Genomic DNA, 27,916 nt, shown 5'->3' on the forward strand with positions numbered 1-27,916 from the left:
TCACAGGCAGAAGTAGGGGCAGGGATGGGTCTGTCCTAGTACTCCCACCACCCTGCAGAAAACTGTGTCCTCGGGAAGCTGGGGGCTGTGGGAGGGCAGCTGTAAGCCATAGACTGCCTTGGCTTCTCCCTCTGGGATAGGCAGGCATGCTTTCCTCTCTTCCATGGGGTCCTCTGATGAAGGAGGGAGGCCCTGGGGAGGCAGGAGGAGAGAGGAGAGACCCCAACAATGTAGTCACTGGCAGGATCCTCCAGGAAGCAGCCCATGGTCTGGGGTAGCAGGAGGGACATGGGAACAGCAGCTCCTGCCGGCAACCAGTTCCCTTCAGAGCCACCACCAAATGACACTGCCACGTTGACACCTTTGGGCCAGCTGCAGAGGAGGAGGAGGAGGCCACCAAGGAGCTCCACTCACCACCTCCTGCCCCTGTCAACTGCAAAGCACCCAAGCCAAGCAGGTGATGGCACGCTCCAGACGGGATGCTGTGACCAGTTGGGCCTCTCCCTTTCTCCTGGCAGCTGTGGGCATGGGGCCACTGGGCATGCCAGGCACCAAGATTATTTTTGCACATACACACCCCCACACCCTCCACCCCCATCCCTTTTCTCATTTCTCCTCCCCTCTTTGGAGGGTCATGGTCATGTTGTTCCCTTACACACTCTCCTCCCTGCTCAGGTCCTTGCAAGGTAGGGGCCATGCTGGCCGGCTCAGGGGGTGACATTTTGCTGTTTGACTACTTTCACACAAGCACATCTGCAGGTGTTTCTCCCATTCTGAATTTTGGCCTTCACCTAAAGCTTCCTGAGATGCTGATGGCCTTTCATCAGGCTGGAAAGGCACTGTTTGTGTCCAAGTGTTTCACCTAAAAGCCAATGTACAGGGCATGTGGGAAACTCTTTCCAAAGTGTGCGTGGGGAAGAGAACAGGGTGGGAGCTCTCCTCTCCTGGAGAGAAGAGAGGGAGAGGAAAGTTTCTGTCTTGAAGGGCCTCATCTGGGGCTCTGCCGCCCTGGCCCTTATCAAGTTTCACTCACACAGCAGCAGGTTACACAGCCTTTATCACTCATCTTCCTCTCCCGCCCCACCCCGCCCCGCTTCCCACTGTCACTTTGCAGCCAAGCAGCAGGCAGGGCTCACCCTGTCATACAGGGTCGGTGTCTGAACAGAGCAGGCCAGGGAAGACAGGGTCGGTGTCTGAACAGAGCAGGCCAGGGAAGACTCGTGTGGAGCGACCACGCTTGTCCGGAGGGGACGGCGGTTGGAGTGCTGCCGGGAACAAGCCGGCGAAGCGGCCAAGACACAGGGCAGCACGATGTCGTCCGCCATACCCTTTCTCCCGGGGGCAGAGGCTAACGGACAGCACAGAACCGTACTGGAAATCTCGGCATCGATATACGCGTTACATTTGCCCGTGGAAGAGGGCCTTGACAACGAATCCCACCTCTCTCTGCCCCACCCGCTCGCAGCCGGAGAGGCACCTGCCCCGCTCGCAGGCGGTGCGCCTGGCACAAGGAGCACCCCTAACTCAAGGAGTGCCGGGGCAGCGCTCCCGCTGTCCGGCAGCCGGCTGACCAACCGCTCGGCCCTTGCCGTGGTACGGCCCCAGGAAAAGCAGGCGCGGGCCCCGCTGCTCCCACACCCTCGTGCTCGGGGGGTAAGGCAGGCCTCTCCCGGCGCCGGCAAGCCTACCGCTGCCGCAGGCCCCTTCCCTCTGCGGCGCCATCGCGCCCGAACGGCGGCTCCGGCAGGGCCGCGCGCCATCGCGACGTTGCCAGCCCGTACCTCCGCAAAAAGGCTTTATTTAACTGCGAATTCACCGCTGCTGAGCTCGCGCAAATCGCCTCCGTCCTTATCGAGATAAGCCGATTCCCGCAGCGGCCGCTGGAGCCAGGGCCCACCGAGAGAGCCCTACTCCTCCGCCGCACAGGCCCGCACGGCCGCGCCGCCCCAGTGCGCAGGCGCGGGACCGCCTCGCCGTGCGCGTCACTTCCGGTGGGACCGTCCCTTCCCGTCCGGTGCGGCGCGGTGCGGCCCGGCTCGGTCCGGTCCGGTCCGGCCCGGCCCAGCCCCAGCGAGGGCATGGAGAAGCTGCGGCGGGTGCTGACCGGGCAGGACGACGAGGAGCAGGGACTGACGGCGCAGGTACCGCCCGGCCGGGACCCGTTCTTCCTTCCCCCTCTCCGCACCGGCGGCTTGCTGGCCGCTGCCCGGGGCGCTAGGGGCCGAAGGCTCCTCGCCACAGGCCCGCACCGGTGTCCGCGGCCTCAGGCGCCGCCGTGTTCCCCCCGCTCCCCGCCGTATCCCCCCGCCTGGGCCGGTAAGCGGGAGGGGCGGGGAGGTGGAGGAGAGAGGAGAGTTTGCTGCCTGCGCCGAAGGAGGAGGTTTGTGGGCAGCAGGCCCTGCCTGGGAGTGAGAGTTTTGGCGAATTGTCGGTGCGCGGAGCAGCTCTTCGGTGTGTTGGTGGTTTGGGGTCCTTTGGTTTTGTTTTCCCCGTCCCGCTTCGGGTTAGGGGGGTCTCCTGGTCCTGAGCGGACTCTTCCTCCTGCGTGGCCCTGGTACTTAGTGATCAGTTAAACAACATCTAAATTGTTTCTCCGTTTCCTTATGCCCTTGAATTTGCAAAACCAAAGAAGGACTTTCTCTAGACAGAGATCGTTTTGTGTGTATTGTGCTGAAGTTCCTTTTTTGCCCCATACTCCTCAAGCACAATTTAATTTTTCTGTTTCCTCCTCACTATCTTCCTCAGTGTCAGTTTTGGGTTTTGCTACTGCATTTGAACGCCATCCATTAATGAGACTTAACTTCTAGGTTGTAGCAAAGCTGAGCGTACTTCTAAAGAACCATTTATACCATCAGCTCCCTTTTAATTGGTGTGACTGCAGGTCAAAGTGCCCCACATCATGGAATATCTTGATACTGCGTGCTATGGGATGCTGGAGCGTGGTGGGGGAGGCTGGAACACAGAGCAGCCCAGATCTGAGCTGCAACTTGGGGAACCAGCACAGCCTCAGTATAGTTGGTATCTGTGGCATAACGTTAGTTCCAGCAGCTTACTGCTGATATGCTTTACTTGTCTTTCCGCGGAGCTGCTGTTAGTCTTCAAGGTTTATGAACTTGGCCTCTGCCACAGTAAAGCAGCTAAATTGTATCCACACCGGACTGATTCTGGAAGCAGTGTAGCCCTTTCACACCAGAACTGGCTGCCAGCATTTGGGAGGGATGCTTCACCTTCTGATCTTATCTCAAGATTATCAAAGAAATACTTACATTTCTGTTAATCTTAGTTCAGTTCCAAGAGAATTAATTAATCTGCCATCCCCAGGCACGTTTCACATGAGACACATGGCAGTGACACAGAGTTCTCCTTTACTTGACGCTGTGATGATTGTTTTAAGGCAGCAATCAATAGATAAATGCTGAAGTATTTCATACTTTTATGTTTGAGGTGTATATCCTGAGAAGGAGAGAACTGAGCTACAGATGTGTTATTTGTTAAATGTCAGTAACTAAGCTATATATGATTGACTGTTGCATGTAAAGATGTTATAGCCGGAGAAGACTTTAAATAGGAAAAGTCTGCCCATATTTAAAGCCTATCCTGTACGTGATAGAAGAAAACATATACATATGTCTTTGGCATAGTGCAAAGGAGCTTCATGCTGAGATGAACCAGAAAGATCTTCTTTAAAGTAAATAAATACCCAATGAAGAAAAACTCAAGTGTTTAGGTCAGGCAGTGTCTCTGCTGTAGGCTTCTCTCAAAGTAGCAGTGTACTTCTAGAACACTGGAAATAAGCCTCTTTTTAGTGAGGAAATTCATATGTGAGATTCACTAAAGCTATAGCTTTGCAGCTGGATGGTGTTGACTATTTTTAAAGTGTGTGCAATAGAGCAAAAAAGTATGTGCACCCATGCAGAGAAGAACATTTTTTAAGAGGTAAGGTTGTGAAAGAAAATATAAGGTTGTGCATTTTGTGTGTAAAATCTTCAACTGTTTTAAATGACCTTTCTGGAACTGAGTCATATGCTTGGTTAAAAACAATTGCCCTCTCTTTGAAATAGCTGATAGTTGTGTAATAGCCATCATACGGTTCGTGTTCATAGATGTCTCTGTATTCTGCTCCTTGATTTTTGCAGAAACATTACCATGAAGTCAGCAGTAATTCCTGTTACGTAAAGTAGAAGAAAAGTATATAGTAAGACAATTGTGTGATGATTTAATGAAGTCTTTCTGTACTTTCTAAACTCTTCAGATGACCGTCACTTCTTGCTGTAATTAGTTCAACTATTCTAAATATATATTAAAAAAAAAAGGCATTAAAAGAATTTGTTACTAAAAAAATCAATAATAAATTTTAAGTATACCAGTGTAACAATGTTGTCAGGGCAGCATTATGCTGTTTAGTTTTATCAACATCAAAACTAATATAAAATCAGTCTGACACATCGGCTTATTATCTGGCTGTCGTTTCATGATAGTTGTCAATTGACATATGGTGTTTGATATATTGCTTAGGAGCTCAATTCTGTAAATATACTCAACATTTCTTTAAAACTGAGTTTTCTCCATTACTTGCATATTCTTAAATTTACTATCAAGAAAAGATGCAATGGTTAACTTCTAGAATCTTTCTTAAAACCTGTAGAAGAAAGTGCTTCTATTTTTTTTTTGTTTGCCCACATGGAAAACTATTATAAGATAATTAATGTGTGGGGGGAGCCTAGGTAGATGTTCAAAACCACAAGAAATATTTTTGATCAAAGGCAGCCTTGCAGATTATCATTCATATGACTTACTGGGTGTCCATAGCAAGCTATTCAGTAGACAGCGTTATCTGTTGCTTGCAACTTGTGTATTGGACCATTGCAAGACTGTTCCTTATGTTTCAGGAAGTCTGCCTTCCGGATTCCAGTTTCCACTTAGGGTTTCCTCTTGATTCCTGGATGTTTTTGTCATTTCTTTGATGTAATATTTTCTTAGAATATCCTGTGAATAAAAATCTTTTTTGCCCAGGAGTTTGGCATTAAAGCTTAGAAACCCCTAGTTTTCTATAGCTATTTGATGGTTTCTGTTTCTGTTTTCTTTCTATTGCTTAGAAACAAGCTGGTAGGCAGTATAGAAAGAAGGGTATGTTTTACAGGAACTCCCTTGCCGCCACCGCTGCACAGTTCTCCATATGAATCTTTCCCCAGATGTGGAATTTGCATGGCAATTTTTTCAGTCTTCTAAGTAAAAGCATCTGAGACTGTAATGCCAACAGCTCTTTTTATCTGAAATCTAGGATTAGCTGTATGGCTGATGTCAGACAATAAAAAAAAAAGTCCTAATCACCCTTACGTTGTTTCCTGCTTTTGTTGCTTAGGCAGCTTAGATTTAATACTTTTTCTTAGGGTTCTGGTTCATAGCCTCTGAGTGTAGGTATAAGAAACTAAGCTGTTACTTCAGGGTGTCTCACAGCCCCTCTTTTAGAAATTACTGCTCCTGCAGCACATACAGCAGAATATGCAGGCACTGTGTCAGGTCCTCAACTTTTACAGAATGCAGCCTGGCATTTTAGCACAAGCTGAAGTCTGTGGTTTAAGTAGTTGAACTATGTACCTGTTACTTAACTTTTGCAGCAAGGTGCTTCACTACAGGGGTGAAACAGACATCTCGGAAAGGTAACCAGTTCCATTGCTTCCATGAAACTTAAAAAGTATTAGGTATCAGGGACTAAGAAAATGCATTACCAGATATATCCCCAGTTTCAGGATTTCAAACGTTGCATTAACTAGGTTCAGCTTGATAATATAGATGGTGATGGCATCAGGAATGGTTGGAGGATCAGCCTTCATTTTAATGCTAATTAATTTATTTAGTTTTATTATTACAGAGAATGCTATGTTGTGGTGTTCTGGCAGCCCTCATGCTACAGCTTATCTTCCTGCAGTTCATATGCACATATTGTCAATCTAAGTTTTTAAAAATTAAATCCATAAGATGTATTAAACTAGCTTTAAAATTGTATTTTAAATCTTGTGGCATTTTTTGTTCCAAGCCTCTGTCTGGTTCACTTATTTATGGTGTTGGTATTTTTTCCACCTAATAACTGTCCGGGATTTAAATGAAGATAAAGCTATTTTCAAACTTCTGTGAAAAATGAAATTTCCTGTTGTTTCAGGAACACCGCCAGATATTAAGACTAGAGGTAGAATAGCAGTTAAGTGGCAGCAATGTGCCTGATACACCTGAAGAAATGATTTACCTTCATCCTTTCCCTGTTTTCTAGGCAATCTGAAATGTGTGTCTTGGGTGTACTGATAGTATTGGCCCATCCGCACTTAATTTCTGAGCAGGGGTGGAAAGGGTTTTTACTCTCTTCTTTTTTTTTTTCTCCTTTTTTTTTTTTTCTTCTTTTTTTTTTTTCTTCTTTTTTTTTTTCTTCTTTTTTTTTTTTTCTCCTTTTTTTTTTTTTGTGTGTGTGTGTGTACATATGATTAGTTGCATGAATAGGTGTAACTAAAAGCATGATTCAAATGGGCATCTTCAGTTATGTCCTACCAGCTCTTCCTACACTTCTTACATGTATACACATTCAGGAATATGATTATCAAATACGCTTTCAAATACTAAACCATCTTTCAGTTACTGTTTTTGTCTATTTCTTCAATGCGAACATAAGGATAAGGAGTTCGACCTAACAAGGTAAGCTGTCTTCTAACCTTTGGGAAGTTCTGTCTTAACTGGTGAACAGAGAGAAGGGGAAAGAAAATTCAGAACAATACTGTATCCCAACTGTGTGTCTGCTCAGACAGTATGCAAGTGTAAAAGATAATTTTTAGTATTCCGATGCCCCTTCTTAAGCAAATATTCAAAGTATTTAATTTGATTAAATAAGGTAATTTTTTTTATAAGTAGAAAGTAGTCCAAGCTATTCCTTGTTAACAGATATTCAGATGCTGATTCATCACAGTGCATAAATGTGTTCTTGTATGTGGCCCTTTTTTTATTAAACTAGATATGGATTCTTAATTTGTACAGATGTGAAATCATTCTAAGCATTAACCAAATTTCATTCATTCACTTACCGCTACCTGAAAGAGAAATTTCTCAAGAGAGCAGGAGAAACATCAAACTCCTTGGTTGAGGAAGCCCTAACTTGCGTATTTGGTTAATAATACTTGATTGAAAATATCTGTAGACTAGATAACAAGAGGGCAAGTTTACTTGTGTCATCTAAATAAATAGGAAAGTTAGCTTTTTATAGTCATCTGACATAAGCTGAAGCAACACTTCACTTAATAGACCAGTTTAGAATAGATTTATCTTTAATTTTAGTGGCCTGGAGTAAGCTGAAATACGTTGTTCTTACAGCATGGGTGGAGAAGGTGAGGTGAGCGTATCTAACAAGTCACTTCTGCTGAAAGGGGCTGTTCTTCTGCCAGCTATGTGGCCAGGCCTCTTTCCTTAGATCAGCCCTGCCGCTTTGCTGACATCTTGCTGAGCTGGTTTGGCTCATTAGTCCAGCATAGGACTAAGTCATCAGAGCAGGAGGAACACTGGTTCTGTTCCCGCTTGGTGAGCTGTGTCAGCTAGCTCAGCTCATTGAGGGGGTCTTGCAGGTTCTGGAGTCACACAGGAGACGCAGGAAGTAAAATGATGCCTTTCAGCAAGTTAGCTGTTGGATGAGACAAGCTCAGGTAATCTGCCTGCACCTTCACCCTGTAAGGAATTGTGATTGAAGTGGAATCGTAATGCCGGCAGTGGATACTTGTAGTAATATGTACAATGGATTCTGTCTAGTAACAGGAAAAGGTAGTAACGTCTATAGGAACGTGCAGTGCTGCACAAATAGGTATGTTGATCTGCAAATTGCTGGAAGGTCCACTCAGTCTTCTGCTTTGGTACAATTGTGAGAATTTTCAATTGTAATTGTATGGTGAAAAGAAAGTCTTTTGAAAGCAGAGCAGGATTGCTTGAGTGCCAGGATATACCTTCAGAAGTTTTGTGTTGTTTGTTTGTTCTGGAAATACGTTACCAGATTGCTAATAAAATTTCTTAAACTGAAGTAATTAATATGCAAGCAGCTGTTAAGCAAGGTGAAATAATTGTTCCTGGCTAAAAAATTATTTTGTCTGAAATTAAAGACTGCAATAGTAAAGAAAAAAATGTCCTTTAGATTGTTCAAAACTGGGTTTGTAATATCTTTCTTTTTTTTTTTTTCCTCTCCTCTTATTAAGGTCCTCGATGCATCAACACTCAGCTTTGGTACTCGCGTCAGATGGTTTGCCATATGTTTTGTTGCTGGCGTTGTGTGTTCTATTCTTGTAAGTAAAGTTTGGTTGGTTTTTGGCTTATTTAGCTAGCTCTGCCATTTTTTTTTTTTTTTTTTTTTTTTTCCCAAACAGGCAACAATGCTGAATATAGCCCGCATGCACAAATGCACAGCAAAATAAGCCAAACCTTGTTCATATTCATACTTTATATGTAAGTCTGTGTTTGCTTTAACCTGTATCCTAAATTTGGTATCCATAAATCTAACTGGACATTAAATATATAATTAGCGTGTAGGGGCTGTTGTTCTGTGTATTATGATTTTTGACCATCTTTCTTCCATTCACAGCAGAGAGCATTTTTATTGTAGCGTAATAAAATTTCTTTCTAAAAGGTTTGAACACTAACAAAATATGCTATATTTCTTATTTAGATTTGTGACTGGTGTACTAGGAAAGAAATTTTGCTGTTGTTCACTGTGTGCCCATCTTATTTTTAGTCTCCCCAATAAGAGGGGGAAAGGAGGGGGAAGCTTGAAAGGTTTTTAAAGGCTGAAGAAACCACAAGTGTAACCTGTCACACTCACAAATCAATAGGTGATGACTGTGGTAGCATGTTGACACTTTAAAAACCTGCTGCACTCCTATTGATCTTACAGCCAGCAAATCATTTGTTCATTCTTGAACTTGAGGTGTTGGCAGGAGGCTCAAGCCTGCAGTTAAAAGTTGAGATCTATTAATGGATTTGGTCTATCAAAATCTGACACAGGTAACTTGCAGTACAAAGCAGTTCTTCATCTGTATGCAGAGTCCCAGAAGCAGTTGAAATAACAGTGGGGAAGTATCCAGACTGCTGTTTTTGTCTGTCTGTCTGGGGTTTTCTGTTTGTTTGTTTGTTTTTCCATGATGAAGTAGGATGTTGGTTCTTCACAGAGCATGACTTCTGATGCAAGCTAGTCAGCAGCCTTTGGCTAACGTGTGTAGATGACATTTGCAGTTTTTGTGGAGACTATCAGGCAGACTGTCTTGACTCATAATGCATTCTGGTTAGTAGGATGGAGAAACTTGTCCTGTGTGCATTAGTTTCTGGGTTTGCCATTAATTCCTGTCATTAATGTAATGAGGAACAACCTGTTGATTGTTTGAGGCACTCACTTAGAGATGGCTACTTGCTGGATTCTCCTGCACATGGAAGTTTCTAAGTCTTTATCAAAACTTGCGGTTTGTTAAGAGACCCAGAGGTAAACCAGAACAATTGCTGGTCTTACCTATGAGAGGTCTTATTTAAGTGGTAATCAGCTCAATAAAGGAACTGGAGAGTACTATTCTTCATATTGATATTTATGCCAAGTACAGTGACACAAACTCTGGCCAGATGCTTGTGTTGGAGAAGGGGCAAGTTCTACGGAGGGAGCTCGGAATTGGGTTGGAATATCCGTTTTTTAGGGTTGCTTAAGCATTATTTGGTTGACTGCCCCCCCCCCCCCCTTATTTTTGCAAGTAATATTTAACCAGCATAATCACAGATTTTAGTACATACTGTGTTTGTGCTTTAACACCTATTTCTGGACAGGTTAAAATCACTCATTTTGCTTGTATTTTTTTGGTGTTTAATCTTTGTGCCTCTTCTATATCACATGATGTGAAACTATGAAACAACAGATAAAAGGCTTTAAGATCTTAGTTTCCTAAAGTTTCCTTGAGTTATCTTGAGTTTGATAGATGAGAGTCAAAAGTCTGCTAGTATTTTTGTGGACCTTGTATGTTGGAGAGTTTGGAGGCAGCTCCCTAGCTCAGCTTTGCCACATGATGCTGAGAGCTGGCAACTCCACCACCTTCTGCTTCAATTTATGGACCTTTTGGTAGAGTTATTGTGTTCTTGGCTAGCCAAAAATGCAGGTGGTGTTTTTTCTTTAATCCAGTCTTTGCGAAGTGTCCATAGGCTTTCCTTTATACTCTTCTCTTGCAGCTTTCCATGGTTGCTTGTGCTATGGTCTCTGCAAACTGACAGCACAGATCCCCACTGAAATTGCAATTGGATGGAATATAGTTGCTTTTTTTTTTTTTTTTTTGGCAGGACATAGTGTCCACATCACAGCTTAAAAAAAAAAAAGTTAAAAAAACAAACTAAAAAACCATATTTTGCTTCTAGTTTAGGCTCTATTTCTTCCTGATCATCATAGGAACTGTGATCAGCAGAAGGCTTTGGATTTTCTTGTGTTTAGTGGAAATAAGAGATGTCTGGAAGTAAGAGTTCTAAAATATTTCTATTCAGTCTCAGTGCGTATCTAGACTGCGAGACCAGATGGTTCATTGGAGGAAAAAGGAGATGGTAGATATTAGTGTGGCTTTATGGCACTTTTTCCTTTGTGTGCAGAGGTGTACAGTGTGTAGTGGGGTGTTGTAACAAAACTGAAAGTGTCAGAATATAAACAGTACAAATAAACAATATAAATAAACATTGCCTAGTTGTAAAAATATTGCAAAATATAGTCAATCAGTACATTATTTTGCCAGTAGGTGGCAACAGAAGTATGCTGAACATTGACTACTACAAATCTGAGAACTGTATACTCTGCTATGATACCCTTCATAGACTGAAAATAGATTTATAGATTATAAAATCTAAAGAAATTGAATTAGTTAATTAAAAACATACAAATAACCTCTTTTATAGGGAACAGCATTGCTATGGCTCCCAAAGGGGATCAAACTTTTTGCACTGTTTTACACCCTGGGGAATATTGCTGCATTAGCCAGGTACGATTTCTTAATTATTGTTATTAGAAAAGTACCCTCCTTTTCATCTACATTTCCATTTGCTTTTACTCTAAAATGCTGTCTATTTATGTTGTGTATAAACAACATTGTTTTCTTGTTGAAATGTTAATAACATAAAATCTTGTTTGTCTTACAGTTTTAAGATTAATAATTAGTGAATATCTGTTATTGACTTGTTATTTCACCTTTGTGATGCCTGACGTGATTGTTTTGTAGACACATCACAACTGCTATCTGAAGCATGAATAACAAATTACTGGCTGAATGTTTTGTACTTTTTACAGCTAAGTCCTTCTGCCTGGTACAGAGGTACCTCAGCTTCAGGGGCAAACTGGTAGTCTGCCCACTCTGTGGATGCGTTGTTACTGGAAGGAGCTTCTTGCTTTTAACAGAGAGATCATCCTGTTTCTAGGAAAACTGTCTGAAAAAGGAGAGGTTCAGGAAATCCTCATTTTGACTGTAAGGCCAGGCAGCATCTAAAAATCGTTCACAGTGTATTTTTAAACTCTCTGCTTGGTTCTTCGCGGTATTCCCCATAGTCTTAAAAGATTTGCAGAAGGGACCTCCTAGGATCTAAAGCTCTTTTTTCACTGTTTGAAAGACATGTAAGAAACAGCTTCATGTCCATGAAGTGTTTTCAGTTTCTGTTTGTCTTCCTTCTCTTACTATCTTAGCATAGTTGAAGTGTGGTCATGAGACTCAATACCCATGGAGTCTGGTCTTGACTTCCATGGACTCTGACTTTAGTCGAGTCACTTAACTCTTGAGTCAAGGCATTGTTAATCTGTTAAAACTCAGGCAATGTGACATTAACATTTGAGAAATGTGATGGTGTGCTGCTTTTCCTCAACAAATTTGTTAGGGGACAAAAGTGTTTATACTGGAATTGAGTCTCATTTGTATAACTATTCCATCTTGTACTAAAACAAGACAACAAGTTAGTACTGGAGGTAGGCAAAACTGAGTATTTCCCTTTCTCTCCCTTATTCCTTATTCTTTGTTGTTGGTTTTTTGGTTGGTTGGTTCTTTTACCTAGTATTTTGGGTGCGTTTTCACTGCTTCACATTAAATTAGCATTTTAGAAACTTGGTACTAATCAAGTCTAATTGTCAGTGAACTAAGAGGAAAGCTTTTACAGACTGGTATTTCTTTTAGGAGAATTCTGAAAAACTTTTGTCTGGACTCCAGCTAAAATGAGAAGAGGCCCCCTTCCCCTTCAGTAGTCCTTTTAGACAGAAACAACAGGCAACTGTGTTCTAAGACCAGTAGGAAATGACAATAAAGTCCCAACTTGACAAGGGGATTTAAACTTTTTCAGGCTTGTTTGCAAGTCTGTATTTAAAACAACTGCAGTTACCACTCTTACTAAATAGTCCTGTCTAGCCTGGTTTTTTACTATGATTTTCTAGCCACAAACATGAAAACAATGATACTTACTTGATTTTTCTCTGGGATGATGGGTGTATCTTCTACAGAATGTGTTGTATATAAGAACTATCCTGTGTCAGTGGAGGACCTCTAGATTTTTTTCCAGCCTTTCTGCTCCCTATGGATTCCCTCACATCTCTGGAGAAGCTCTTGTATTGTCTGTCCTTCAATGCTAATCAGGCTAGCATCAATGCATTTTGCTTTCTATGTTTTTTCTGCCTGTTTTATGTGGCCTGAACCTCCCTCAGTTTTACCACCATATTTTCATCATCCCTGTCCTTCCACTAGCCAACTAATTTTTTATTCTAGTTCTTCAGGTCTCTTTTTTTCTTAATTTAATTTTATGGCCCAGCAGCCAAGATTAAAAAATACTAAGAAAAAGTTAGTTTGGATTGCAGTGAATTTAAAACATTTTTGTCTTTTGAATTGAGAGAACTTTTTTTTCCATTTAATATGGACTTTTGAGGTCTGTCTACACAACTTGAAGAAGAAAAACCAAGTGAAAAGAAGGAGCTATGTACACAAAGTTGCTGGTAGGGGAACATCTGGGTGTGGGAGATCATGGGTTTAGTTTACTGCTTGGGACATGGATTCCCATATTTCTTCTGTCTTAGAAGATGCGTGCTTCACCAGGCTTATGACTGGTTTCAAGGGGGAGCTCTACCAAACTCTTCCCTGCTATTGATTATTTCATTTCATATAAATAAATATTAACTAGAAAAGGAGTTAAACTAGGTTTCCTACTCTGTAGTAAAGCATTCAGACCACCACAAGGTTACAGGCATTCTCACTCTCTCACTGAATATTTTCTACAAAGCAGAATGGCTTCAATGACAGGGAAGGAAGAGACTTGTCTCAGAATATTTGAAGCCAGATAATTACTCCTACGGTTGTGAATTCTTGGTTCACATCTCATTTCTTTGCAAGAACAGGTACAGCACAGCATTGCTGATGGTTTTCATTCTCCCTTCAAGACTACAGAGTAGAAGAAAGCAGAAGGATTTAATACAAACTACTGAAGTTTTTCCTTCTTTTTTTGCTTTCTGAGTTTGGGCAGAGTTAGAGCTTCCCTGTAATACTGATTGTAGCAACTTGCACGCTGCCTGGGTAAGAAGTTTATTGTTAAACAGAAATTTTGTACAGAATTTTAGTCTTTGTATTCTTTGAATTCTTTTTGCAAGTCAGTTCTTAGAACAGCCTCAACATGAAGACTTCAACTTGACAACCCTCTGCTATAAGTGGTAATGTTTTGGAAAGAATTTCATGCCCAAGGGTGACACAATACGTAAGCTGTTTCTGGGTCTAAATTCATGGAGCATTCACCTTTCATTCTGGTGGGTCTGTTGCTAAACACTGAAATGCCTTTTTTAAAACCTTCGTACTCATCTAAGTGTTGGAAAACTAATTACCTGTTGTCTTTTGCAAAGATTTACTTGAAAGTGATTTAGCATTTGTTTTGTTTTTTCTCTCTTATTAGTACATGTTTCCTGATGGGGCCACTGAAGCAACTGAAAGCAATGTTTGAGCCAAAAAGATTAATAGCTACAGTTGTGATGCTGGTAAATATACTGTCTTTACTTCCTTTTGCTAAAAAGTTTTCCTTTAGCCTCAAAGCTAAATCTGAGGCTTTACTAAGGGAGGTTATTTCTTAGTCCAACTCTTCTTTGTACTGAGTAATAATAGTCAAGCTGATTAGCTCTGTGTATCATAAAGATTATCTAACTCCTTTCTATGAGCTTGTGTTTTTGTTGCTTATGATTTTTTTTTTTAATTAATCACTTGGAGTAAAATGTTCTCTACTAAATATTTCTTACTAAATGCTAATATTAGGTTGATTAATTTGTTTTCTAAAACAGTTTCTTCAAGAACCAGGCTAAAGAGACACTTCAGCTACTGTAAAAAGTCAGTGGTCACCAAGTCTAGCCTGACAGTTGTTTGTTGGCTGCAGTTCTGTTTGTATAGCTTAGTGGTTCATCACTTTCAAGGCAATGGAAAAAATTAGTTTCTCTCCCCAGTCTGGGAAGCCACATGTTCAGCTTCACATACCTCCATTGTGAGGTCCTTGGCTCCTTTACTTCCATGACCATCATTTCTTCTTCCAGAAGTATAGAAAAAACAGCCCTGTCCCCTATCTCAGAATTCCTATCCCAAAACTCTGTCTTAGGTAGTTAAAAACAAGTTTCTGCCCTTGCTGCTTCTTTGTTTTGTAATTATTTTCTCTTGTTCCTCGTGATTTGTTTCAGCTTTTATTTTCGAAATGTAGCTGGCTGTCCTATTCTCCCCATCATATAGCTTTCTTTTCTAGTTGATTCCAGCTGATGTGGATAAGAAACCTGTCATGAATTCTTTCTGGATGGCTGTCATATGGGTTGTCTGTTCTTTCTCTCGCACACCCAGATGGAAAAAAAAAAAAAAGTTGTAATCTCATTTGAGAATCTCACGTTTGCCCACATCTTTTGGAGAAGTGACTTGATCCTTACTTGGACTCTGAGCTTTGTTAAAGAGGTGACTTTTTGCCATCTCTTTCAAATCATACCAGGTTACAAGTCCTAGGGAAGTTATGTTTCATAGGTCTTCAGTAAAAATGTCCAAGATTATCTCCAATTCTCTAGAGTCTCTGTTTGCTGAGCATGAATTCTCCAACACTTTACAGCTGTGGGCTTTTTTTGGTCAAGCTGAGGGCCTAAGCCAGACACTAAAACAGCCAGCACAAAAATTATTTGCTCTGTTATCCTATCATCCACTGTGCTCAGACATGGTGACAAAAAAAAAACCCCAACTTGCTTTCACGGCTGTGGAAACAAGACATGTCGGAAAAGAAAGGAGAACAGAGAGTAGAAAAAACATCACAGACCTACCTACCTACCTGTGCAGAGAAGCTACCAACAAGGTTAGGAAAAAACAGAATGAAAGGTGTCATCTAATAGGAAATAGGAACATTGGATGAGAGCTAAGACTGTTAGGATGGAAAATTTCAGTAATACAGAGAAGAACTGGTAGACTTCTGAAGTTTAGAAAACTTTTTATGTATTTGACTGTTTTCTTCCCCATCCTAACGCAAAGCTAGAAGTGTAGGCAACCCAGGAGTCACAAATATGTTTGGAGAATTTCAAGAGAGTCTGTTATTTTTTTTTTTTCTTTCAATAAAACACCAACAAATTTTTTTTCAGTGAAAAGTATTTTAGTTTAATTCCATTTTCTACGATGTGTAATGACAAATGGAGGGAGCCAGGTGAGATTTAGTGGAAAAGTTCAAAGTAATGCTTGCACAAATGGTGTGATTAATTTGGCATAGGAAACCTTATCATTGTAATGTTCCATCAAAGGTGTCTAAGTAGCTTGAATAAATCTTTATGTGAGCTTTTTCACTGTGTATGAAGCAGCTGCTCCCTAGTGGGCTCTTCATTACTGTGGGAAGATGAAAAAACACTGGCAGAAGAAGCAGAGCCTGTGTTTGCCAAATACCGTAATTGTGAATGGGTGTTTTTAATAATTGGATTTTCATGGTGATGCATGTACCTTTCTTGTCAGATGTTGATGTTATGAATGCTAGATCCAAAATTATACTATGTACTGAAATAATAGAACAGCAGTTCCCAGACTACTTGGTTGCTTTCAAGCAAGCTTTATCAGCTAAGCCCATCTCTTAATAGACGTGACACGTAAGACTACACAGACCTGGTTATACTCGTCATGGTTCCTGAAGTCAGTTCCTGCCTCCTCTTTCTTCTAAGGCTTGTCTCAGCCCTTCTGGCCATGGAGCACATCACACTGTGCTTTGGAAAACACCACTTTACCTGGAGTTCAGCATATAGTCACTATGTGACAGCCTTTGGCCCTGCTTGTTTCCTAAGTCAATTCTGAAAATGCTGATTACACATTGAAAACATGAAAAGAGTTGCTGTATTTGCTTTGTTGTGTATTTGAGTATTCATTCTTTTCTATTTTTGTCTTCCCTTTCATCTCTCCCCAGCTTTTCCTAGTATTGACTCTGTGTGCTGTATTCTGGGTAAGTGAGAATACTTTGTTCCTCTAAAGAGCAATCTAGCTTGGTTAGTTTATTAATTGTATTACAGCTTTAACATACAGTTCAATTGTAGAGGAAAGATGAGCTTGTGTGTGTGGTATTTGTGTTTTCAACTGCAGTTGAGCTTAGGCGGAGTGATGAGCTTGCTGGCTACAAAGCAAATGCATCCTTCCACCTGTGTGTGATGTAGATGAGAATACAAAATCTAGAGCATCAGGTTCAGTCTGCAGGCCTGTGGACTAAGAACTAAGAAAAACAAGTTAAAATATACTTTCATCTTAGTGATGTGTACTTATGTCAGAGAATATGTAGTGGTTTAGAAACCACAGGTACAGAATACTAAACTGATTAAGACAAAGGAAGAGAGACAGAACAAGTACCTTCAGGCATCTCAATTGAAAAACTGGCTGTAGTTGTGTTCCATAGAAGTAAATATGTAGCTGAAGTGAACTTCTATATTTGCAGAAGTACAGTATCATGAACGAAAGTGAAAGTGTTAGCATTGATGCTGTTAAGTGTTTTCAAAGCTAGAGAAGGTTTCCTTAGCAGGATGCTAATGGAGCGACTGATAAAATGAATGGAAAGTTGTTACAGTGGAAAGGAGTAGCAAATGAAGTTAAGACAAGGAAATTTAGGCATCGTCAGTTAACTAAATTTTTGGCTGAGCAGGCTGTTGGAATTGTTTGCAGTGTAGACTGGTGCAAAGTGAACTAACTTGCAATATTTGCTTTATTTTTACTTAGTGGAACAAAAAAGGTTTGGCGTTGTTATTCTGCATATTGCAGTTCTTGGCAATGACCTGGTAAGGTTCTTAAAATTCATTTTAACTTCTTCTCCTTACCCCTACACCCACATGATTATAAACCTATACATATATATATATATATATATGCTTCACATAACATAAGTGTGCCCAAATGCTAGCCTCAATCTGTTTCTGTAAGCTAGGTTGTGTAACTTCAGCAAAATCTATATGCAATCGTCTTGCAAAAATGGTAATTTTAAGTATATTCTGCAATATGTGAACTTATTTGAGGCATTATGAAAGGAATCTATATGCAAAAAAATTCTCATGCCTTTTCTCTGTTGTGAAAGTAACTGTATATTCATATGCCCTGCTTTTGAGTTCTAACTAAATTTTCATTTTTGAAGTTGAAGAAACTAAATAACACTTTCATAGGGTGTGTCCTGCCCCAAGAATATTCAGCAGCACTGGGTAAAGAGTGGCTGGATGTGAGGGGGTAAATTTAGTGCAGCAGGTACTATGATGACCATCCAGATGCGCTAAAGGGCTGTGTTTGGGAATGTGGGAGCACAGTTAGATGAGTTACTTGCAGCCTGGCAGAAGTTTTGGAAGTTACTGCTTTCTCCATGGAGATACAACTGAACATACCTAGTCTCCTTGTCCCAGGTACTAACTCCTAGCTGATCCAAGGTGACCACAATTCTTGTTTGAACTTGCCCTGAATACACACAGTCTATACTGAACTTGGATCTGAGGACAAATAACCATTTGTTCAGGATAGGGACTGTTGGGCATCGTGCTGGGTCTGGGTAAATGCTTGGTACTAGATAGAGGGAACATTGCTAACTCAACCTGTGTTCTACATGTTTACAGCAGACAGCTTCACATTTGTTAAGTGTCCCAGGGCTTGATCAGGCTGGGCATGAGAACAAAACATAGCCTGGAGGCTTATGAGAAGCAAGTTTCAGAGGATAATAGAATTATCAGCTGTTTGAGTGTCACAATTGTGGCATATTATTCCTACCACAGCGTATATCTGTATTTAGAGTTACATAAATAATATTAGATGTGTATTTGCATAGTAATGTAAATTGTCTTTTAAACTGGAAAAAGTTGTCTATATCATCTTGGAAGAATACAGTTTTCCCAGAAATCTCCATTCCTTTTGAAACTGGTGATAGTAAATCTGCTTTTTTAAGTTTATGTGCAATAGAAGTTACGAATGATATTTAAAAAAAAAAAAAGAAAAAATTAAAAAATAAACCAGGAAATCCTTGGCAGTATGTTTAGTTCTTGTCCAAGCATGTCGTCTTTTCTCAGGTAAGCATTGAATTGAGCAGGTAATCTTAAAAGTTTTGTTACAACAGGTTGCTTTTATTAATGCTGGACTGAAGTGAAATAATTGGGTTTTAGGAGAGATGTGAACACTCTCTTGAATATACTCTTTTCCTCTCTTTTTCAGGTATAGTCTCTCGTATATTCCTTTTGCAAGGTGAGTCTGCATAATTACTTCCATCTTAACAAAAGTCAGTTATCTTTATGCTAGGGAGGGGGGAAAAAGTCCTTAAATTCAGTATGTGAAAAAAACATATCCTTCTCCCTTTTAATTTTTAGAAAATGGCATAGCTGAACTCACAGTAATGCTTAAGATAAGCTTTAAATACAAGTAAAGTGCATAGTAATTCACTTTGTTAAATTTCATTCTGGTTTTCATTTCTGAAAATAAATTGAATTTTTGTTTAAATTCTCTAGTGATTTAAAAATGCATTGATGCAATAGTGACTTTTCCATTACTTACATGAAAAATAACTTACGGATCTGAGGTCTTAGTTAAAAGCAAAGAAACAAGCATAGTTTCAGCTGCTAAGTCTACTTCTGAATTCCTCCATCATTTTTAGGAGAGGCAAAGGCAGTGCTTCATGTTAATTTTCATTTTGGCAAGCTTCTCTCTTTCTTTGCACTCTTGTGTGTACAAAAAGGGAACGAAAGCTAGCCAAATGCATAGTGAAACCACATGCAAGTAAACAAACGGGAAAATCTATTTTTTCTGTAATGTTTCACGTAAAATGCAGATTGGTCTTTCAGCAGTGTGTTTTTTAAAAAAATGAAGTGCTTCCATGTCTGTATATTACTTAATGAGGTTTTCTGTAGTGAAAGTGTGTGGGGGGAATGAATACAAAGTATTGTCTATCACTTTCATCTGGTATCTTCTGTAGTGTTTCTGTAACTTTGCTGAAAGATCTGTACTGTGGATTTTTATTTTTTTTTAAAGCTTCGGATTTGATCTAGGGAGGATTAAGCCATGTATGTATATCTTTTTTAAAGATAGTAGTTGATAATTACAGTGGATTAAACACTTTAACTGAACTCAGGCTTCAAATTGTCATCTTACTATTTTTGACATCTCAAGCTAACCCAGTCAAAAGTAGTATTCTGAATTCTTATAGTTCCTGTGGCCATGCGGCAGTCTCAGTAGGGTCATTCCTTTTTTTTTTTTTTTTTTTTTTCTTCCCCTCCTCTCTTTTTTTATTTTTAAAATGTTCTGCTATGCACAGAAAACAAGTTGACCTGCTAGTCACTGGTCTTTTCTTCCCTACCAACAGTACTTCCAAGTTCCGGTCAGAAAAACATTAGGTTATATGCATCACTTAATTTCTTTGTTTTCATTTGTTTGTTAGATCGTATGAGCCAAAGAACTGAATTCTACACAGGCTGCTTTTAGTAATACAGTGATTACTTTAGGGATTATTATTTGTTTATGTGGAATGCTATCATAAATTTCTTGCACAGGCTGCCTTTCTTAGGGAAATAGTGATCTAAACCATGTTAAGTGCCAGAGAACAGTATTATGTAACTTGTTTAAAGTATGCATTTATCTTGATTTCAACAATATTATCATTACTTGATTTCACTCTCTTAATGGTTTACTCTTAACAACAATTTACTTGTTTGTGGGGTTGTTTTTTTTTTTTTAATTAACGGTGGCTCTCCTGCTGGCATGGCAAAAAACCCCACCCCAAACCTATGCAACAATAACAACAAAAAAACCCCAAACAACAAAAAACCCCATACATACAGTGACCTTAAAGAGTCATCATAGTATTCTTCTTCATTTTTTCAAATTGACTAACAACAGCATACAAATTCCACTCCTTTAATAAGTTGTTACATTTTTTGAGAAAATGAAAAATAAAGGAGACTAAAGTGAGTGATGTAAGTAGAATAGTCAGAAAACAGTTTATTTATTGTCAGTTAAAGAAACAGACCCCTTCAGATCTTTCAAATGTTAAGGCTGAGCGAACCCTTCATCCTGCACTGTTAGTACGTGCACTTTAAACCCTTCAGCCTGGGCTTTTTTTTCGGGTGACGTGATGGTCTAACTCCAATGGGGCTTGGACTCAAAAGCACCTGTGCTCTGCTGATTGTCTGGATTTGGCATGCTCCTCAGCCCTGCCCTTGCTGGGCAGCCTCTGCGAAATAAGGCTTTGACCTTTGCTAAGCCACCAAGTGTGCTGCAGAACAATTTTTAACACTATGTCTGCATTTTAGCATGTGCTTGAGTGTAAACAGTGTGGAAAACTTGGACAATATGGGCAGACCTGAGCTTCAGAATGGGCTTGAGCCTTTGCTTTAGCCGGTACTGTAGATGTACTCAACATAAGGATGGCTGTTAAGATGCTGTTTGATAAACTATTGATTTTTGTCTTTATGTAGTATTTTTAATTTTGAATACATAATGGTTGGTGTGTATGTAAAGAAAATAACAAATATCTTAATTGCCTTTTTTTTTTCTTTTCTTTTTAAAGGGACGCTGTGATTAAATGCTTCTCGTCCTGTCTAGGGTAAATTAAAACCAGGAACCACTGTATGCTTTAAAAGCCAACTTTTATTCCTCTGTGAATTTTGCTCAGAAAACTATACTTTTCCACTCATGAAATACCCAGTAACAATTTAGTATTTTCCTTGCCTCTTGCATTTGGGGGATTAAATAATCTTTACTAGAAACAGTTTTTAAAATAAATTGGGTGAACTCTTTGTGTTTACCCTGGAACCTTTAGGCTTTTTTTAACAAAAAAGTACATTTAAATACTTTGTGCAGAGTAGTCTTAAAACTACATTGCATCCAGTAGCACAGTTTATTCCCCAGTGGAGGCAGGCCACTAAGGTCTGGGTAGTATGCATAAAGATTTCATTTACAGTTCTGTCTAAAATGCGCAATGTGCCATTTATGTTTGTATATTATTCACTGTATGCATTTCCAAAGACAGAGTTTTATAAACGTTGTAAAGATTTGGTAAGTTATAATTAACTGCTCCTTTGAAATGCCTATACATGTGCCTTATGGAAAAAGCTTAATGAGAATCTGTGAAAGGTCTTTTTAAAGCTTGTTGGACTTTATTAAAAAGCTATATTTTAAATGATTATTTTTTCTTTCCTACTTAACTACTTTTTACTAAAAGAACTTATGGCTAATGTATAAATGAGATTTGTGAAATAAATTAGTTTTAAAGGTGCCTAAACTACTTTTTATTTAGGAATCTGCTATAGAGGGCTGAAAATTTCAGCATTACACTTGAATAAATATGAAAATATATTAAAAAGTGGGTTATGTATATGACTACATCCAAATTTGGTTATTAGATTTGCAGAAGTGACTTTAAAGCTTCTTTGTGTTAGTATTCAGACAAACTGGTCATTCTGACTTAAAACTGATAACAAATTGAAGTCTTAATACTTTGCCTAGCTTCAATAAGATGTTCTCGTTTCTAGTTTTTTGCAACTAAGAGTTACTCAGGTATTCAGGAGCAAAGTTAAATCCTTAATGTTTGATGGGTGATACTATATGTTACAGGAGGTTCTTTTAGCACATCTTTTAGCACGCATGTGCTTGATTAGCTGTGTTCTAAACCCCAGTTGTTTTGGATTTTTTTTTTTTCCCACTGATCCACAAATAGAAGAGGGAATGGATTTGAAAAGATGTGAGTTGCAGTGTCAGGAAGGGGAAAAAACCCTGTCTTTTAGTATTTGGGGTTCAGGCTGAAGAGGCGAATTGCAGTACCTTCCTGTTAAATCTCAGCGTATGTTGCACAAAAGAGCAACATCTTTGGGGGAAGCTGGATAAAGGATGACTCCATGATTTTGCAGCTAAACTGCCAACCAAGCCACCCCTGTTAACTGATTAGTAACAATAAATTGCCAGCTAGACATCCTTCCTGCAGGTGATAGGGGACCAGGTAGTCCTGACCCTGCAGCAGCAGGCTCTTGGGCTCGTTAGTACTACTTGGTGTAGTGACAGCCTCTCCAGCTCTGCCCATTAGACCTGGTGTGCTGGTGGACCCTTGAGTGAATTTCTAGTTTCTTTTAGTTTTTAGTTTGCATTGAGGATGAACTAGTATGTGTGTAGGTAGTGATGGATGTCATCCTGGAAATGACTGTCACTGCCCCTTCCCCGGTGGCTGTTTCCCGTTGGGGCACTGACTGTAACTGGCACCGGGGAGATCCCATCCCACCAGTTGGTGCTTCAGGACCAGGCAGTTGTTTGCTCCAGAATTGGCTTTGCCCATCAGCCACTAGTTCCAGTACACAATCACCATCACTGTCATCTTTAATTAGAATGGTATTAGTTATTCCGCTGGGTTTTTTTAATTTTTTTTATGTGCTATGGTAAGTAACAAAGTTAACACTCATGAGTTAACACTTGGTATTAGATCAATAGAACAGGTTTGAGAACCGAGGTCCAAAAGTTCCATCTGCTGGTATGCTTTTATATACACTTAGGTCTGTTACATCATGTGCTTTCTTGTTTGTTTTTCTTTCCTGAACATTTAAGGATTCACTTTCTTTCTCTGCATACAGAGCACACACACTGCCTTCTTTCGTCGGTATCTTTTGCTCCTTCACATCCTATCTTTGTTTGCTGTGTATGAATATTCCAAAAGTTCACAACTGATGCAACCTCATTGTACGATATCCTTTTATGACAGTGTGAAACCATAAATGTGGTGATCTCTATGCCTGTGGATTGCTTTTATCCTACCCATCTTTTGATAAAATTCTGGTACCCTAATTAAAGGAGTACTTTGAAGGAAAATTTATAGCAGTTATATGCCATGACTTTTTAGACAAAATTTTGGAGTGGTAGTAATCTTGGACTCAGGAAATACATGCTTACTTACGACTACCACATGAAACCTCCCTAAACCTCTATTAGTGTTCAGGGTACTTTAGGAAATTACTGCTTTCCTCCTCCTCAAAAAAACCCAAACCAAACAACCAGGAGTGTTGTGATTGAGGCAAAGCACGTTGCTCAGAAGGAGTTGAGGCTAGGAAGAAGGCTCTCTGGCCTAGGCCCTTTGTTACCAAGCCAGGCTGCTCTTGTCCTCGGAGTGGCTGGTGCATTTTGGAATTTCACGTAGGTGCAAGTCTGCTCTAGGTCTCGGCGTGGCTGACGGCACGCGTGTCGGGTCTGCCTGCCCTTCCTCACGGTACGTCCAGTAGTCGAGAAGCTCGAACCACCGTTCCTGTTTTGAAGATGGCGTGAGGGCGCTGGTTTAACGGGACGCCAAAAGCCTGCCCTTTCACCCTTGGACGCTTGAGGGCTTTGGGAGGAGTTCAGAGCCTGCCTGCCCTGGGGAGGGGGTGGGAGCCCAGCCGTGCCCGCTCTTCGGCTCTGCTGCGGGCCGGGCCGGGCCGGGGCCGGGGCCGGCGGCGGGCCCGACCCCAGCGGGGCGGCTGGCCCGGCAAAGCCGAGGAGCGCCGGGAGGACCCCCGCCGTCCCCGGCCGCACGCCCACCCCGCGCCGCGGAAGGCTGTTCCCGGGGCGGGCGAAGGGCGGGAAGGGGGGCGGGTTATCGAGGGGCGGGGGGAAAAGCGGCGGCTGCCGGCGCAGGCGGAGCCCGCCCTGCCGCCGCCGGCTCTTCGGCCGCTTCTCGCCATGGGGCTGCAGCCCCGGCGCGCAGCGGGGCCCTGTCCGCCCGCGGGGAGATGCGCCGCCCTGGCCGGGGCCCCGCGCAGCGCGGCTGCCTGGGCCCGCGGCGAGGAGCCGGAGGGGGCTCCCGGCCGCGCCGCCTCCCTGCCGCCCATCCTGCCGGCGCCCGCCGCTTCCCCCGGCGCCGCCCGGGCGCAGCCCAAGAAGGCGCCGGCGGCGGCCCCCAAGAAGGCTGCGCCTCGGCCGGCGGAGGAGAGGGCGGCCAGGAAGGCGCGGGCGGCGCCCCCGGAGCGGGCGGGCCCCCTCTCCAGCTCCTGGCCCTGCGCCTCCCTGCAGCGGCAGCCGCCGCGGAGGCCGCCGGCCGAGCGGGGGGCGCGGCCCCAGCCCGCCCCGCCGCAGCCGCGGGGCCGCCCGCGGGCGCCGGGGCCGGGCAGCCGCTCCTGCGAGAGCCTGGGCGGGGCGGCGGGGGAGACGGCGCCGCGGTTCTCGCTGAGCCTGCCGCCTGAGGCCGTGCGGGTGCTGCAGCGCCGCAGCCTGGAGCGGCAGCGGGGGCAGCCCGCCCCCTCCCCCGGCGGCAGAGCGGGGCCGGGGCCGACCCCGGCGCGGCGCGGAGGCCGGGCGGGCGGCGGCGACTTGCGCGCCCTGCTGAAGATCTCGCTGCTCAACGACAGGCACCGCTACGACGACGAGGAGTACGAGGAGGAGGAGGAGGCGGCGGCGGGGGCCGCGGTGGACGAGGGGCTGGTGCGGAAGTGCACCGAGTGGCTGCGCGGCGTGGAGAGCGCGGCCGGCCGCGACCGAGACCGCCCCGACAGGCTGGAGACGCTGCCGCACCTGGGCACCCTCTGAGCCCCCGCCGGCGGAGCGGGGCCCGGGGAGGAGGAGGAGGCGCCGCCGCCGGCCGCTCCCCGCGGCTCTTCTGCCCCGAGACCCGGCGGGCGACGGCGGGGCTCGGGCTCGGCCTCGGCGGCGGGGCCCGCGGGCCGGAGCCGGTCCCCGGGAAGGGGCCGGCGCTGGGGCGAGGGACAAAGGAGCGGCGGCGGGAGGGAGAGGGGCCGGCTGTGGGCGTCCTGCCTCCCCTGCCCGGTTTTTTTAAGACTCTCGACTACTTTGTAAGATGCGCGTAATGATTTTGTATATTTGTACATAAAAGCTCATTTTTATTTATTTGAATAAATGGCTGTTGCGTTGCACTAGCCTTAGAGCCTCGGTAGCTCCGCGTTGAGCTGTGCCCGCTCTGCTTATCGCCGCCCGCGTCCGCCTTCGCTGTCCGGGCGTCCTCAGGGGAGGGCTGCCGGGCTGCTCGCCGTGCCGAGGGCCCGTGCGAGCCAAGTATTAGCCCGGTTCGGGCGGCTGCGGGTACCGGCACCCCCCGCTCGGCTTCCAACAGCACGCTGAGCCGGTGGGTTCCTCGGTGAGCCGGCGCAGCGCCGGGCGCTCAGCCAGACCAGGGACCCGGGGCGGCGGCGGCGGCGGGCACGGTAACGGATTGGGGGGGGGGGTCCCCTCTCGGGGAGGGGGGGGGACACGGCCACCACGCCGTGTTGGCTCCCGGGGCCGCGGAGAGGCGAAGCCGGGGCTGTGCGGGGGCTCCGCGGACTCAGCCCCGTCCCAGGCGGTGCCCCCCCCCCCCCCAGCTGCTACCGGCCTACGAGGTGGAGGCGGGGGGGGGCAGCGGCCGCAGCCTTTGTCAGCGACCCCCGGTGCCGAGCTCGGCGGGTCGGGAGAGGCGAGGAGGGGGCGGGAGGGGCCGGGGTACAAAAAAGGCTGGGGGAGAGGAGAAGGTCAGTCTTGGCAGGCTGACCGCTGCCGTCTGGGCCCCTTTCTGCCGCTCTCGTGTTGGTGTTACCCAGCTTCTCGGAACGCGAGACAGACCGAAATGTTTACTGTGGCGTGGTAAACATTTTGCAAAGGAACGTTGGAGCGTGTAGGAACATGTTAAGTTGAATTTACTTAGCAGAGTAAAATACAGTTTAGTGCCGCGCATTGGGAATTACCCATTTCACGTGGATGTCGGTGGTTTATGCCAACTGATGTCTGTGTTGACTGTTCCGTTAAATCGCGGGAGATAAACCTTTCTGTAGATCAGTTGCACAACGTAGTGATGTGCTCCGTTTTGTACAGTATTCCCGCTTGCTCCAGGTTTGTTCAAACACTTTTTCCCCCTGAAACTTCAGGAATGACAGGGGAGAGATGCTTTGAGGAAATATTTATTTATTAAATGCATTGATACAGCTGTGGAAAAAATAACGAACCAATATAACACAGGTGTGAAATAGCTACGCTCAAAGGCCAGCAAGAAAAGCATGGGGCATGAGAAGGTATGGAGAGTAATTCTATTTCATTTAAGCAAATGTAGAGAGTTATTTGTAGCACTAGCTATGAAACGCACGCATCTTCCTACCGTTTTAACTGAGTTTGCATGTACTTCTGCCGTATTCATCAATTTTCAGTAACGTTTTCAAGCAAGTCTGTCTTAACAATTGCCAATTTCCTGCCAAATTTAATTTATGCTGGATTGATGTCAGACCCACTTTTGGTTTGGTTTTTCTCTCTTCTAACAATGAGGGAAACAGCAGTAGTTGAGCTGGAGCTGAGTTTTCCCCTTCTGTCTCTTTTGGGAATGCGAGTTTATAAAGGAGCATCCTGGACCCTTAGAAATGTTGTTCCTTAAAACCGCTCCGTGCTTTCATATCGACTATAATCAGTATCTCCAGTTGCAACGAAAAGTGATTCATTCGTTAAGGGCTGAAGTATGATAAAGCTTACTTGTGAGGCTGAAAGCTGCTTTGTTCAGAGGCTGAAGTGCGGCAGGAAATTCAATAAATTTGAATGCACAACAGCAGCAAATACAGCATGACTTGGGGGGGGGGGGGGGGGGGTTGAAGGCGGACTGCCAAGTCTGACAAAGGAGGAACCTGCTCAGAGTACACTAGGAAGAAGAATTTGAAAACTCAGGAACTGCCTGAATAGATTTCTTTTTTTTTTTTTTTTTTTTTCCAAAAGAATTAATTTTAACAAAGCTACCCAGAGATCACGCAGCTAAGATCTTTTGCGTTAAGCAAGTCGTCGTATGTGGTAATTGAAAGTGGGCCTGAGGTGGCCTCGTCTTGAGATGAGGATATGTAGTCCTGATTTTGGGCTGGATGTTAAGAGCCACTAGGCTCTCTGGAGTCATATAGCTAATGTCTGCTTGGAACAGTACCTCCTTCACTAAATGTCGAGATTTATTGTTTTCAGTATTTGCTACCTTTCTGCTCTCTTTTAACCATAAATGATGCCCCTAGTGCTCTGAATACTTTCATCTGAAATGCTCATAAATCTTGCAGGCAATATTAGAACAGCAGAAGTTACTACATAATAACAGTAACTTCTGATAATTCTGCATGTAGCTTGCCTCTTGGTATTTTTTTCAGTTAAAAAGAAAACTGATGGATTTTAGCATCCAAAAATTGTAGGTAAATTAAACATAATAAAACTGCTTATTTACCTCATTAATATGTGGTATAATAGACATTTGAGCCCAGTGGCAGGCTTCAAAGGACAAAAATGCCCGTGGAGGTTCAGACGGCAGTGAAAACCCTCAAATAAGTCATTGCATTTGTCTTTGTGCAGCATGGCTCCTGCTGTTTAAGATCCATTATGTAATTATATGCCAATAGGCATCGTACCAGGAACTAATCACGGTTCCTTTTCTTGCTGAAAGAGCAAGAGCCCTCTGAAGCACCGAGAACCGAAACTTCCCACTGCAGCAC

General features: G+C 43.2%; 2 protein-coding genes across 3 annotated transcripts; both read left to right on the top strand.

The window, feature by feature from the left end:
- The first annotated feature begins 1,969 nt into the window (after positions 1 to 1,969).
- Positions 1,970 to 21,651, top strand: SFT2D1 (SFT2 domain containing 1). 2 transcript variants are annotated; one of them, XM_030021283.2, is made up of 8 exons: positions 1,970 to 2,141; positions 6,662 to 6,684; positions 8,220 to 8,306; positions 13,939 to 14,020; positions 16,435 to 16,470; positions 17,232 to 17,290; positions 18,696 to 18,725; positions 21,040 to 21,651. In XM_030021283.2, exons 1-8 carry the CDS (start codon positions 2,079 to 2,081, stop codon positions 21,077 to 21,079), a joined length of 420 nt encoding a protein of 139 aa, XP_029877143.1. In that variant the 5' UTR covers positions 1,970 to 2,078; the 3' UTR covers positions 21,080 to 21,651. The 2 variants fall into 2 exon arrangements, with proteins under 2 accessions (XP_029877143.1, XP_029877142.1); XM_030021282.2 differs by lacking the exon at positions 6,662 to 6,684 and adding an exon at positions 10,930 to 11,012 and having other exon boundaries at positions 1,972 to 2,141.
- A 2,423-nt stretch (positions 21,652 to 24,074) lies between these two features.
- PRR18 (proline rich 18) lies at positions 24,075 to 25,354 on the top strand. The gene is made up of 2 exons (XM_030023687.2): positions 24,075 to 25,035; positions 25,120 to 25,354. The coding sequence occupies exon 1, from the start codon at positions 24,168 to 24,170 to the stop codon at positions 25,008 to 25,010; it is 843 nt and encodes a 280-aa protein (XP_029879547.1). The 5' UTR covers positions 24,075 to 24,167; the 3' UTR covers positions 25,011 to 25,035; positions 25,120 to 25,354.
- Positions 25,355 to 27,916: the final 2,562 nt, after the last annotated feature.

This window comes from Aquila chrysaetos, chromosome 8 (genome assembly GCF_900496995.4).
Source record: "Aquila chrysaetos chrysaetos chromosome 8, bAquChr1.4, whole genome shotgun sequence".
Taxonomy (NCBI): domain Eukaryota; kingdom Metazoa; phylum Chordata; class Aves; order Accipitriformes; family Accipitridae; genus Aquila; species Aquila chrysaetos.

Bases quoted from the DNA above. Each gene is read 5' to 3' on its own strand.
- SFT2D1 (XM_030021282.2), top strand. From the start codon at position 2,079: ATGGAGAAGCTGCGGCGGGTGCTGACCGGGCAGGACGACGAGGAGCAG. The intron at 14,021-16,434 runs GTAAATATACTG...ATCTCTCCCCAG, and splicing joins TAGCTACAGTTGTGATGCTG to CTTTTCCTAGTATTGACTCT. The intron at 16,471-17,231 runs GTAAGTGAGAAT...ATTTTTACTTAG, and splicing joins CTCTGTGTGCTGTATTCTGG to TGGAACAAAAAAGGTTTGGC.
- PRR18 (XM_030023687.2), top strand. From the start codon at position 24,168: ATGGGGCTGCAGCCCCGGCGCGCAGCGGGGCCCTGTCCGCCCGCGGGG.